General features: G+C 53.9%; 4 protein-coding genes across 4 annotated transcripts; 2 read left to right on the top strand and 2 right to left on the bottom strand.

Moving 5' to 3' along the window:
- Positions 1-2,013: 2,013 nt before the first annotated feature.
- On the top strand, positions 2,014-6,705 carry G6M90_00g009650 (uncharacterized protein; the record flags this gene model as incomplete). The annotated part of the gene is made up of 4 exons (XM_014694063.1): positions 2,014-2,129; positions 2,195-5,345; positions 5,403-5,475; positions 5,525-6,705. The coding sequence occupies 4 exons, from the start codon at positions 2,014-2,016 to the stop codon at positions 6,703-6,705; spliced, it is 4,521 nt and encodes a 1,506-aa protein (XP_014549549.1).
- Positions 6,706-7,259: 554 nt separating this feature from the next.
- On the bottom strand, positions 7,260-8,786 carry G6M90_00g009640 (uncharacterized protein; the record flags this gene model as incomplete). Its single annotated transcript, XM_014694064.1, has 2 exons — positions 7,260-7,836; positions 7,909-8,786. 2 exons carry the CDS (start codon positions 8,784-8,786, stop codon positions 7,260-7,262), a joined length of 1,455 nt encoding a protein of 484 aa, XP_014549550.1.
- A 1,886-nt stretch (positions 8,787-10,672) lies between these two features.
- G6M90_00g009630 (uncharacterized protein) lies at positions 10,673-11,335 on the bottom strand (the record flags this gene model as incomplete). The annotated part of the gene is made up of 1 exon (XM_014694065.1): positions 10,673-11,335. One exon carries the CDS (start codon positions 11,333-11,335, stop codon positions 10,673-10,675), a length of 663 nt encoding a protein of 220 aa, XP_014549551.1.
- A 1,511-nt stretch (positions 11,336-12,846) lies between these two features.
- Positions 12,847-13,918, top strand: G6M90_00g009620 (uncharacterized protein; the record flags this gene model as incomplete). The annotated part of the gene is made up of 3 exons (XM_066129671.1): positions 12,847-13,210; positions 13,246-13,673; positions 13,754-13,918. 3 exons carry the CDS (start codon positions 12,847-12,849, stop codon positions 13,916-13,918), a joined length of 957 nt encoding a protein of 318 aa, XP_065985815.1.
- Between the last annotated feature and the right edge of the window lie 116 nt (positions 13,919-14,034).

The raw sequence follows: 14,034 nt of genomic DNA, 5'->3' as shown, positions 1-14,034 counted from the left end.
TACCAAGCTTGCACCCTGGGAGCCAAGTTTGGCCAGCTTGTTTTTTGGAAACGCATAAACGCATCGCAGTCTCGATCTCAATATGATGCGCTGATCCGTTCCGCCCAGGTTGCTCATTGAATCCTTGGCGAGGCGGGAAGCGAACAACCTAAAAAAGGATGGAACATTGCAAAATCGATGGTAACAAATCAGGCTCGATACACTCCAGTTGCCAGCCGGCCCCAGCTTGGCCTTGAATGTTTGCTGGCGCCAACCGTCGTGTGGCGTTTTGGCTTGCATGTCCGACAGAGCCACTCCCGCAGGGCTGTACATGTATGAAGATGCAATACGAGAAAGCACCTCTTGGCAGCTGCAGAGGTTTGCAGGGAATTTGGACTCAAGCCAAACCAAGAATCAAGCAGAAGAGGGCGTGACCGCGCACCGACCGCGGAGTAGCCGGCTAACGGTATATTGGCTAGGCTTCAATGCTGTTGGACCTTGCTTTTTCTTCCAGTCATTTTTTGAGCGAACTGGATCCTCCCCGCCGAGGGCCAAAGAATGAGATGGACTTGCTGAGTTGCTGAGTTGCTGATGCGCAGATGCGTATGTATGCGCAAGTGTGTGTCGCATGTGTGTGTACACAGGTCGTACGAGTGTCGATTTAATGTTTTCGATGGCAGGAACCATCGCAGGAGCCGAGAGGAAGGACCAGGAGGGATTCTAGGTCCTCGGAAATGAAGTGGCACCTGGGGTGCAAAGACATCAATTGATGGACGCACCAAACCAACAAGCCCAGGCCAGCTAAAATGCCCTCTAGTATTTGAAATGGGACTAAAGAGTCCGGGGGCACCGTGCTAGTTCTAGTCGCACAAGCTATCGACCCAAAGGGTTCAGGTCTCGCGCAACCCGGCTCCTCCAGAGCTGACCGTGAACGCATCGATACACAGCCCCTATTGTAGGCTGTCTCGGGGCTGTCCTTGACCTTTTCTTTTTTTGCCGTCTCAGTGCTTCTCACCATGGCATGATTCCGGCTCGCATGGCCATCAGAGCACACCAACCAGCCAAGGTACCAGTTGACGGCAGTTCCAGGGTCGGTTGCATACATACTTACCTTTGAATGTGCGCAGGTCTAATTGATGTATTCAACCCACTTTTTTATGATACTTGAAGATACTTGAAGATACTTAAAAATACACTTATATTAGTAAGAGTAACTAGTATATTTTAATATACTAGTGTATCTTTAAGATCTTGGTAACTTTTATTATCATATAATTTTCTAGTAAGTATATATCTTTTAAATAAGTAATTATTATTGGCTAGAACCCTGATCCGGTACAAAAGTTGCATTGGACAGCAGAATTGACCCAGTGCCTGCTCCACTGTCGAATCGCTGGCGCAGCTTGGCTTGATCTGCACGTGTGCGCCACCGCCCAGGCACAGACCATGGAAGAAGCCGAGTTGGTACGAGTTGCTTATTAGCCAGGGGTTTGGCTGGAGTCTCTCTTTCTCTCGCTTCTGCGGTTTGTTGTAACCATGGCACGGATATCACGGCGCCCCAAGGGCTTCAACAGTCGCTCCTGTCTGCTTACGGCACGTACTGTCTCAGACGGTTGTAACCGAGACGTAGATGCATTTGCTCCTTCCCAGACGCTCAATTGCTGGACGGCCCAGAGTCATGTCGCCTCGAAAAAGGCTCCCAGTCTCGGTCAAGGCCCACCCCAAGGCAACATTCAAAAGAAACAGGCAAATGAACGCCATGGTCAAGGGAGCCATGTCGAGCCTGCCTTTAGCGCCGTTTGTATACATGGACTTCCAGAATAGTCAACAAAGTTTGGGCTTTTCGGCAACAACGGTCCACCCATCCCGACATCTGCAGGCACGGGCTCACTGGTCATATTATACGGCAGGCTCGATTCGGGTCCTGCCGTAGGCCTTGTCGTGCCGAGTCTTGCTCGTATTTGTACGGTCCCCTCCCCCCGAACCTTTTGCACTCCTTGCTGCTTGGCCATTGAGTTTTGCGTTGCCATCATGATGGCTTCTCGTGCGCTGCTGGCCATGGCCACGGCCTTTTTTGGCCTGGCTAATGCCCTTGGTGATACGGACACAATCACCTGGGGGGGTGACAACTCTAGAGCTGGCTATCAAACGTGAGTTGACGATGTTGTTAACCCATTCGGCAGAAATGGGGTAACTGACCGACGTGTATGCACAGAAACCATAACATGGACCCGTCCATCGTTGGCAGCAGTCAGTTTGGTCAACTCTTTAGAACAAAACTGCCTGGTGTGTGGGTTGGCCAACCGGAGCAAATCTTCTCGCAGCCTCTTGTCTATACCCCGAGCGGTGGTGACAAGCAATTTGTGTACTTTGCCACCACCCAGAACAATGTGTACAAGCTCGATGCTAAAACAGGACAAATCGTTGCGTCCCGCAACCTTCATATTCCGTTTCTCACTGCGGATCTCGATGGCTGCGTCGATATCAACCCAACCATTGGCATTACCGCAACTGGTGTTATTGATCCTGCCACGGATACCCTCTACTTGACAGCCAAGACCTATGTCGACCAGAATAGTGGTGAAAAGGCCCAGGGCAGGCCTGCCGGTCGATATTACATTCATGCTCTCGACGTCAATGATCTTTCCGAGCGCCCCAATTTCCCCGTCGATCTCGAGGGCATCATTGCCAGGAACACTGCCGAGCGCATGTTTCAAGGCGGTATCCATCACCAGCGCCCAGGTCTTTTGCACACTGGCGATTTCATCTATGCTGGCTTTGCCTCCCACTGCGTCCAGTACAACTTTACTGGCTGGATCATTGGCTGGCACAAGACGACGGGAAAAATTGTAGAAAAGTGGGCAACCGAAGGCGAAGGCGTTCCCAATACCATCAAGGGCGGCGGCATCTGGATGTCTGGCGGCGGCATCGCCTCTGATGACAAGGGCTCCATCTTTCTTGCCACGGGAAACGGGTACGCCTCCCAGCTTGCTGATGTGCCCGTCAATGGCTTCAACCCCCCGACCGCGTTGGAAGAGGCTGCACTGCACATGACGATAAATGCGGATGGCACTCTTCGGCTGGTGGACTTCATGATGCCCCACGAAAAAAGGGAATTAGACGGGGCCGACAAGGATCTAGGCACGAGTCCATTGGAGATCTTGCCCAGCGAGTTTTCGTGCGGCGCGATCAAGCGAATTGGTGTTGTAACAGGAAAAAGCGGCAAGACGTACTTTCTCAACCTGGACAACCTCGGTGGTTACAAGAACGGCAAAGATGGACTCGACGACGTGATTCAGGTTTACGAAAATCTAAACTCGGTGTACGCCGGTGCTGGTGTGTATCCACTGGAGGGCGGATATATTTACATCAATGTCATCCAACACCCCTCCATCGTCTTCAAGTTCTCGTGCAATAATGGAAGCCCTTCCTTCTCCAAGGTGGCCGAAACTCCCACCAGCAACGCCTACATTCTCGGAGTCAGCCACGGCACAACCACTTCGCTCAATGGCCAGCCCGGCACAGGTCTCCTGTGGATCACGGATGTGCAGGGCCTCAACCTTCGAGTCTACGATGCTGTGCCTCAGGGCCAAACCATGAACCTGATTCAATCCTTCAATATTCCCGCGGTCACCAAGTTTACTCGGCCCGTGTTTGGCAATGGTATTGTGTACGTTGGAACGACCCAAGGCTACGTTTACGGATTTGGCTCCCCTGTCAAGGTGCCCCTGAACTGCACATCGCCTGTGGATTTTGGCGGCGTCGACATGAAGAACAGCAGTATTGCCAAGCCGGTTACCTGCAAGGCTCTCATTGGCGTTACAGTGACGGGAATCGAGCTCAACGATGCCAAAAACAAGGATTTCAGCCTTTCTGGGTTGCCCGATTTGCCCTTGGAGCTAGCTGTTGACCAGACTTTTACCGTCAACGCTCAATTTTCTCCTTTGAAAGTTGGCCTGCAATCCAACGACGTTGTCGTAAATACCACCAACTCGGTCACCGGATTCAGCACCGGGACTCATGCCCGACTTACTGGAACAGGCCACAGCGCCGGCGCCCTCCTAGACCTCACTCCTGTGATCCTCACTTTCAAGAACGCTGTCACGGGCGAGGATCCCAATGGGATCTCGGAAAGCATCATTGCCTCCAACTTGGGTAATGGGATACTGACTGTCCAAACCGTTCTGTATTCCACTACCGGCACTGATGGTCCATTCCAAGCTTGGAACGGCCAGGGAGATTTGGTTATTGGCAAATTCAGGTTTCAGAAACTGCCGCCTACCATTGCACCAAACTCGGCAGCAACCGTCAACATCCAATTTGATACATCCGAGAGCGGGACCTATTCTTGCTACGTAAAGTTTGTTTCGGACGGAGGGAACCGAACAATCTCGGTGGCTGCATCGTCAGGCCCTCCACCAAAGGCGCTGCTCGAGTTCCAAACACCGGACGAAACTGGATGGGTCAAATACAAACCTGGCACGCCCTTCTCATTCGGCAATATAACTGAAAATAATTCTAGGTCCCTCAAGTTTCGGGTCACCAACAGCGCAGCAAGGGGTGCGGCTCAATTGTCATTGACTGTGTCAAAGCCCCCGTTTGGTGTTGCTGGGCTCATCAGAGCCTTGAACCAGGTAGACCTTGCCGAAGGCACATCTCTTGGGGCAGGAGAGAGCGCCAACGCCACGCTGATTTGCAATGTACCCTACGCACAGTGGAATACGGCTCCGTACAATGGCACAGTCCAGTGGACTATGAACACCAACGATGCCACGCTTGGAAAGCAATTCATTCAATTCTTCTGCAATGCCGTCGCCGAGCAAGCGCCGCCGCTTCTACCGAATGGATTGGGTCAATTCAAATATGTTGGATGCTACAGGGACAATACTCCTGGCCGCCAGCTGCCCAATCAGATCCTAGCCTCTGACACGATGACCAGTGCGGACTGTATAAAGGCGTGCCATGAAAAGGGATACACGTTTTGTGCTACGCAGTATCATCGTGAATGCTGGGGAGGCAATACCATTCCGCTTCAAAAAGTGGACGATGCCAATTGTAATTACTACTGCATGGGAGCCCTGAAGCAGATTTGTGGCGGAAACGGAAACAACAACGATGGCACTTACATGTCAACATTTGGCGATACACTCAAGTGGGATGGCAACACCACACAACCTCCCTCTGCTTCCGGTCCGGTTGTCAATCCTGGTGTTTCGGGATACACGAGCATTGGCTGTTACACTGAAGCTACAGACGGCCGCGCGCTGACGAACGGTGTGGGCACAGAAAAGAAGACGGTCAAGGATTGTGTTGACGGTTGCAAGGCTGTTAATTATATATATGCCGGCGTGGAATATGGTGGCGAGGTGAGCTGAGGATTCTTTACCGAGGCAGCCAGTATATTGACTAACGCGCTGCGACAGTGTTGGTGCGGCAATGAATTTACCGCTGGCGCTGTTCCTGCTCCTGACAAGGACTGCAGCATGACTTGCAATGGTAAGATCAACGACGGGATATTTGTAGATTGTTGGCTGATATCCAATAGATAACTCGACAGAGTACTGTGGTGGCCCGTCTCGGCTTAATGTATACAAACTCGACGCCGGAAAGACCGCCAGTGCAACATCCGCGCTGCCTTCGGTTACCGTCAAGACCACGGCTTCTGTACCAGCTTCAGCTTCAAGCACGACTACTCTTGCCGGAAGCAGCACAGTTGCCACCTCTTCAGCTTCAACAACAACAAGCATTGCAGAAATTTCGACAGTCACCAGCACTTCGTCCACACCCACCCCAACAGGCCCCGTCAAGAAGGCCAAGGTCGGCAATTGGAATTTCCAGGGGTGCTGGACGGAAGCAACACACGGTCGTGCGCTCACCAGTCGTGCTTATGCAGACGACAACATGACACTGGAATCTTGCGCCAAGTTCTGTCATGACCTGGCTTACTTTGGGGTGGAATATGGTCGAGAGTGCTACTGTGGCGACAAGCTTCAAGCTGGCAGTGTCAGGGCTGACAATCAGGATGACTGTAATTTCCTCTGCCCTGGCGATAAAACGGAGTATTGTGGTGCGGGTGTAAGACTCGAGCTATACAAATATGGCGCGTCTTCTAGCCTTTTGCCTACTTCTACTTCTGCATCTAACCCGCTCAGCCCGGGTTCTAGCACCAAAACCCAAACTCCCGTCACATCAGTCCCTACAACAAGAATAACCACAACGAAACTAGCTGCAGCCACCTCCAGTCTTGGCAGCTCTACTAGTGCTGACACAGCTGTGTCGTCGCTGTCAACTACAAGCCTCGATAGTACATCAATTGTGTCATCGTCCACCGAAACATCCACGACTTCGGCTACGCCCACTCCTACTGGCCCGGTAATCTCTGAGGGCAATGCAAATTTTACTTACTACGCGTGCGTTTCAGAACCATCTGGCGGCCGGCTTCTCAAGAGTCAAGTTCTCAACACTGATAATATGACGATCGGGATGTGTCTTGGCAAGTGCAATAAGTACCAATATGCGGGTGTAGAATACGGCCAAGAGTGTTGGTGTGGCGATAAACTGAATCTAGGCGGTGACGGTAACGGTAGCCCTGGAAAGAATGTTACAGACAAGGAGTGCAGCTTCTTGTGTCCTGGTAACAGCACTGAATACTGTGGTGCCGGTCTAAGGCTGAGTCTTTACTCGCGCAAACAAATTACGAAGCGATGGAATTGGTCGATTCTTTGAAGATGAGGGGCCGAGAAGGCTTTCCTTGAATCTAGTTGGTGCTTGGGATTTTGTTGCATGGATGGCATATAATGATCTAATGTGGTGCTGTACATATTTGGCTGCGGATAAGCATGGTCGTCATTCGGCATTGACACCGGGACATTTCGCTTGTTGCATTATCAGCGGAAGGAGCTGAAGATTGAATGAATTTGCGGCGGGTCACACATTGAAATAGTGACAAGACTGCACTGCACAATGGGCTATAATCATAATTAATTGCCCCATGTTCAATCTTGTCCCACAATGTATTAATGAACTAAACTTTATGTTTGAAGATGGACCCTGGCAAATGGGATTCAAACGACAAGGGAAAGAAACAAGAAAGAAACAAGAGGTATACCAGAAGGCACCCGCCGTGTGTTCTCATCAAATACTGAAATGAAACGCTAACACATAATAACAGTGAGCCTCTATATCCCAAATGCCATGCTAAGAAAAACAACCTGGTATCTCGTGACATGTTCTAATGTTGGAAAACAAAGAAAGACAAGAAAGGAAAACGCTCCATTGTTCTAGTGTGATCGGCTTAGCAATTTCCCCCTTGCCATCTTGAGCGCAAGTCTATGCGCCAGGCCGCCATGATCTGAAGCAGCGCTGTCCTTGTCCTTACCGCCGGCTTCCTCGATGCCCAGAACCCGGGCCAGGGCCTTTGATTTCTGGGTGTTGCGAGCTTCCTCCAGCGCGATAAGCCCGTCTCTAACAGAGTGCGCGTACTCCTCCGTGTAGTAGTAGGCGTCTTGAATTTCGCCTAGAATCAGAGGAAGACTGATGCTGGACAGGGCAGGTATGTCCATGAGGTTCAGGCCCGAGTAGACAGACCAGTCCCGGGGCTGGATAGCGACCGAGTCGTCATCGAGAGCCTGGTCGTAGTTGGGCGGCTCGTCGCCGCCCCCCGGCGAAGGGACGCTGTAGCTCGGCGGAGGCCGGGAGGCGACCTCGGCACGGCGCTCAGGGGAGACGAGCCCGAGCCCGCCGGCGGCATCTTGGAGCTGCTGCATGCGGCCGGCCAGTGCGGCGTCCGCCTGGAGCATGTCCATGACGGCGAGGCCGGCCTGGGCCCGGTGGCGAGCGGCGTCCTGGCTACTGCTCCTGATTACCCGAGGGGGTTAGCACCGCGCTGCCTTGACGTGGAGGAAAAGGGTTAGGCTATTGTGGACTTACACGTGCAGCACGTTCAGGAGCTGGGTCATGATAAATTCCAGCATGGCGATTCTGTTGGCGTCCTTGGCCAGGCTCCGCGAGTGCCGCTGCACCATGTCGTCGACGCTGACGCCCAGCTCGCCGGCCTGCATAACCAGGCCCTCCAGCCGGGCTTCCAGCTCGGACAAGGTCAGGACCGAGGCGGTCAGCACGGCGACGAGCACGTCCAGCTCCATCAGGCCGGGGCGGTCGCGGTGGGCCAGGGTCCCGGCCTCGACTCTCCGCAGGAACTTGTGCAGCAGCAGCGCCGTCGTCTTGAACGACTTGACCTCGCCGAGGGGCCTTTTCAGCAGCGCCTCCGACGTGTTGAGCGCCTCCAGGTCGTGCTGCGCCTGGCACGACGCGGCGATGAGCCCGACGACGGCGTCGGCGGCCGTCAGCGGGGCCGACTCGGCGCCGGCCGGGACGGACGTTGACGCTCGTCGCCACGAGGCAAACAGGCCGGGGGCGCTGTCTGTCGACGACCATGATGAGTGGCCGGCTGTCGAGACGGCCAGCGAGTGGCGTCTGCTGGACGGGCTGGACGACTCTCCCGTCACGCCGGCAGACGCAGGGTCGAGGTGTAAGTGCATGTTTGGGCGGAGGCTCTTGTCCCGGTCTCTGCCGGCGGTTGTGGACGGGGGAGACGAGAGAAACGAGGACAAGGAGCTGTAGGGCTTCTTATGATTCTGCGCGACGGTTGGCGCCGCACTCGTTGTACTGGGCTGCTGTGTATCGGTGCTGTTGTTGCTGTTGTTCTTGCGGATGGTTTCGTCCAGAGCCTTGCCAACGGCGCGCTGCTTCGACTTGACGTTGACGGGCAGCAGGGCGTGTGCCGGCGCGCCTAACGGGTTGTTCATGGCTGATGTGCCTTGCCGCTCAGCTTGGACCCGGGAGCATGCAAGCCGCCTCACTGGGTCTTTGGTCTCGCGCTGCAATGTCCGCTGCAACGCGTGTGTATTCACCGGCGTCGGTAACCAGGCTCTGCGAGACGACGGCTGTACAACCGAAGGTCTCGAAAGGCAAAAGAGTTCTTGAACTAGTTCAGTTGAAAATTCAGTTAAAAGGCCAAGATTGCAAGAAGAAAATCCTGTGAAAATAAATCTTGGTCAGTTGGTACACAGCAATGCTTATTATATGGTCTTTCATCAGCAGCAGCCTCGAATACGAAAGCAACTCGACTTGACTTGACCCGAGTGCCGACCGGCCAAACTCCGCCCTTCTGACTGAGCCGCTAACCTCATAGGCTCTTTGCATTTTGAACAAGAACCAAAACGGCTTGCAATCCAATTGAAGGGAGAAAATCTAGCCACGCAGTCATCGGCATCAGCATAACGAATATGTCGCTAGTCAACAGCCAGCGTGCGTTCTCGTTCGCGGCCCTCCTCGTCATCCCACACCCTCCACGATCCGGGGCGACCCACAGCCATAAGGGTTCACGCATGTGCGCAAGTCCAGAAGCCGGCTGGAATTGGACGCTGCCTTGCGGTAGGCCAGCGAGGCGTCAATTCAAATGAGTCAAAATGCCCCGTTGTGAGTCAACCGGATGTGAAGCCACCGCCCTAGACCTCGTTGGAACCTGACGGCGCCCCCCATGACTGGGGTTTTCATTGACGGGAATCCGAAGAAATTAGGCGCTGATCAGCCTTGAAAGTTTCGGGTGGCTCACGCGTCACCCGCGCTATGTTTGCACAGACTCGACTCCAACGTCCTCACTTGTCCCGACGACAAGGCCTCGGAAACCGTTCCCGTGCTGTCTGGACATGGGGGGCTGGAGAGTATCTCGTCGGTGACTGTCATTTTCACGACGGCTGCCAGCCAACACGCCGCGCTATCGCGTCTGGCAAACAGCACCTTGACGTGTCGCGGGACGGGGTCGAGTTGAAGTATGGATAGGTCAGGCGCGGTAGGTATCTCCAGTCGTGAGAACGAGTAGTCATACCGTTAGAGAGAACTCGGAACTAAGCCTTGCATGGCTAGCTAATGTGCCAATTGGCTCACAATTTGCGCAGCTAGTTTTACGAGAAACTCAGCCTATGTACAAGTGGCTGGATTGCTCACATCTCGCGTCTGGTCACATTCAGAGTTGCCTACCAACCCGTCGACGGTGTGATACAGCACCACAGCTCAACGCCCAGTTATACGCCCGCATAATAGATCACATCTTTCTGAACGGAGTACGGAGCAGCGCGCCATAAGCCAAGTATCATGGCAGTCGACATGTGCAGAAGCTCAGCCCCCATTCTGCCCGACCATCACTGCGAGTAGTAAAAAGTGTTGGTTACACTGCTGATCCAGTCTGGCTGACGGCTCGTGTTGGCAGCGTGTTTACAGACATCACGTCCAGTTGTCGGGCGAGAAGGCCCTCTACTACACAGGGCGATCCATCACCAGGTTTCGGGGCCAAGCATCAATTTCAAGATTCTCTATTCATCCCCCATCAACTATTCTTTCCCACACACAGATCCTGCGACGAAATCCACCGAGCGTCCTATTTCTCTCCTTCCTTCTTGGGCTACCCGGCAGAAGGCCCTGGCAATGCAGCCTTGTCCCGGCAATTTGTCTGCCCGTTTGGTCCCGGCACATCGTGGCCCCTTGGCGGCCCCCAAAAACCCGAGTCGAATGCAGAGGTGCCTTGCGAAAGAGTCGACAAGGCAGTAGAAAAAAAAGGGCCTCGAGCAAAGTGAACTGCTGACAGGGCTGCCAAGCAAGACGGCAAGTTGGCAGGCGTTTCGAGGGCAGAGCCTCATGCCCTACCTCGGCTGCCTCCTGGAACGGAGTACGAGCTCTGGTGCTGAATTCCTAGCGAAGAAAGCTCTTCTTTTTTGCAAGTTGTGCATTTTTCACCGTGTAGGAAAACCCACTCTTCATCTTCAATGGCCCAGAACCGTCTAGAGTATGAATCGAATTCACAGGCGGGTTTGTCTTCCTTGCACTCCTGGCAAAAGACTGGCCACTCAAGATGCTCAAAAACCGCGTTCTGCTCCTCCTCGGACAGGTGGCCCGGCTCCAGGGCCTCCAATAAAGCCTTTACCGCCGTTCTGTAGGGCCTTCCCGTATTTTTGTCAATTCCCCTTTTTCCTCCAGACTTATAGAGGCTCCTCCGGACGATTAAGTCTTTCCCCGCTTGGTCGAACGTGGTGTCCAAAACCTTCCTGACCAAACCCTTCCTGACCTCCTGAATCGTTTGTGCTTGCAAGGCCCGACCTTGAGCATGCCCTGGAGTCGTCTTTGACCGTGGGGTTGGACGATCAGGGAGTGGCCCGGACGGAGGGGGACCGGGCGATTGGGGGAATCGAGGGTGTCCTGCTGGTCTTCGGCCCAGCCTGATGGGAATCCAGCCTTCGTCTTCGCCAAGCGACGTGCGGTTTTCGTCAGTCGACTTCGTAGGATTGATGCCGGTGTACATGATGTTGGTGTTTTGCGTATCGATGATACCAAATGGATATGGTAAATCTGGCGAGGGGGGACAAATGCCGTCGGGTGCAGTTTCGTCGTGTGAAGCGCGGTGTGAGCCCTTGCCGCCCAACTCCTCTCATGGGCAGACATGACGAGACTTATATACCTCGACGCTCGAGATTGAAACATGATGCCAGCCATCTGTTCAGATTCACTTCAAAGACTCGCGAAGCAGGCCGGCGGCGCTGAATTCACCGGCAGCTGCAGGAAGAGGAGAGTGAAGAGGGTCGCTGGCTGAACACGCCTCGGACGAGGAGAGCATACTTTGCTTGAGGACCGAAATGGTAATACCCTGCGAGAACCAACCCCATGTCCTCTCTCGATGTGTTGGGAAAAGGGTCACCTGGTAGAGGAGATGCCGTGAACTTTGTGTGAACTTCATGGATTCTGTAGTTATGCGGTAAGTACGCGTGGTGTGATTGCACGAGGCGCAAGTCTTGCTGGGGCATGCATATGACGGCGTTTTAAAAAAAAGTCACCCGATTCTCTTTTCTTTGAAACAATGCATGTTGGCTCTGCTGGCTTTGCTGAGCACTGGCCGTGAAGTAGTTGGTTCAAGTGAGTTCCTGACGTGTTCATTTCAGGAACCACTGTTTAGTTGCGAATAATGCCAAGGCAAACCCAGCGTTGCACATAATTTCTGCCAACAAAGGAAGCGGCATGCACATCAACTGCATGCAGCTCACTGTTTTGACTTGTGCTTTGAACGGAGAGTGGCGCCGGCTTTTGTTGTTCTCGTCGAGTCTGAGGGAACCGTTAAGCGAACCAGTGAAGAGTCAACTGGTTGCATCTCCACAACTCCCGGTAAATGAATGGCGTTTCCACCCGCTCTTTCCTTTCTTCCCTCCTTTCTTCCCTCCTTCCTTCTTTACTTCCTTCTTTACTTCCTTCTTTACTTCATTTTTTTTCTCTATATTCTTTTCATTGCGATGGAACCAGCAGACTCAACCAACGTCCACGGCGCATTAGAGACGTGCCCAACGAATCTGGGCTTTTGTTCTCCAGCTCATAGCCATGGCCCCATGAGAACATAGCCGAGTGAGTATAGTCCTGTCAAGTCTTTACTGCTCTGGACCTCAAGTGATGGCATGCCTGACCTGCCTTCTGTGATAGGAATGGAACAAGGCCCTCCCCCTTTTCGCTCCTCTTGGCCTTTTGCCATCAGCCATTGAAGCAACTGTTAGGCTATTATGATTGCCATTTCCATCAACGAGATGCGGAACAATCTTCACCCTCCGTGATCTCTTTTGCAGCCTTTGCTTTGTTCTCACCCGGCTCGCCATGAAATCCCCCCGGCAGCCATGTTTGTCCCTGCCGCCCTGCGCAGAGACATCACCGTCGCGGCCCTCGTCGTGTTCGCTTTCTGGTAGCTGCGCTACGTGGTGTATCCCGAGCCACCGACGCACATGGGCAGATTGAAGCACTGGATGAACGACGCCGCCCCGAAGAGACGCGTCCAGCATGTCACAAGCAGCTTTGACTGGAGCAGGGTCGACTTCGGCCGCCAATCGACCAGCCAAGTGTCTCTCCCGAGACCTCTGCGTTCACCGGCACAGTGTACCGATAAAGCATCAGTCTGCGCCCGAAGACTTGGAGAGCGCCGTAGCCCGGCTGATAGAGGTGCGTGGGCTGTTTTGGGAAAACTGGAAGAGCTACCGGGAACTTGCGTGGATGAAGGATGCGCCGCTGCCGGTGAGCGGCGGGCCGAGGGATCAGTCCTCCGGATGGGCGGCCACCTTGGTCGGCTCGTTGGACACGCTGTGGATCATGGGCCTGCGAGATGAATTCGACGAGGCCGCCGAGGCCGTCTGCCGGATCGACATTGGTGTGTCGACGAGCCCAAAGGCCAACACGTTGGAGACATCCCCGGCGCGTGGCCCATGGGGATTTCGATGAGAGACGAGGACGTGGTCGGCGGCGATGGCTTCATTCCTGGCGCCGGCGAGGACTCTCTGTTCGAGCACCTCCCCAAGATGCACGAGCTGCTCCGAGGAGGCGAGGACAAGTACCAGGCCATGGCCAGGGCCTTTCTGGACACGGTGCCCTGGGAGCATCGTTTTCAGTGCCCCTGGCAGGAAGCCCTCTGGGACCACAAGAGGAGGAGAGCGGAAGCCGCATCTCCCAGAGGGATTCACCGCCGGCAAGGACCTGTGATATATCCGGCGACCCGAGGCCATCGAGAGCGTCTTCTACCTGTACAGAATCACGGGCGACAAGGCCTTCCAAACACGGCGTGGGACATGTTCACCACCATCGACAATGAGGACCAACTATGCAAATGCAGCCGTGTTTGATGTCATCGTTGCACGGTATCCCTTGCCCAAGATGGACTCTATGGAGGTGAGTCTTGTACTGACTGGGCTTGCAGACCGTCACGGCGCAGCTAATAACGAATCCCACAACCCCCCTTCAGAGCTTCTGGCTGGCCAAGACATTAAAGTACTTCTATCTCGTCTTCTCGACGCCCGACGTCATCAGTTTAGACGAGGACGTGCTAAACACGGAGGCACACCATTTTCGCATCCTAGGGTAGAATTCAGCAAGCCGACGTTTTTCATCGCCACACCCCGGGATATACAAGACCATGAGAAGAGGGGGAACAAAAGGGGAAAAAACCCTCCAGAAATTCATCAGCATTTAGTATGAAAC

The sequence above is a fragment of the Metarhizium brunneum genome, chromosome 1 (genome assembly GCF_013426205.1).
Source record: "Metarhizium brunneum chromosome 1, complete sequence".
Classification (NCBI taxonomy): Eukaryota; Fungi; Ascomycota; class Sordariomycetes; order Hypocreales; family Clavicipitaceae; genus Metarhizium; species Metarhizium brunneum.
This window is presented reverse-complemented; position numbering and strand designations above follow the sequence as displayed.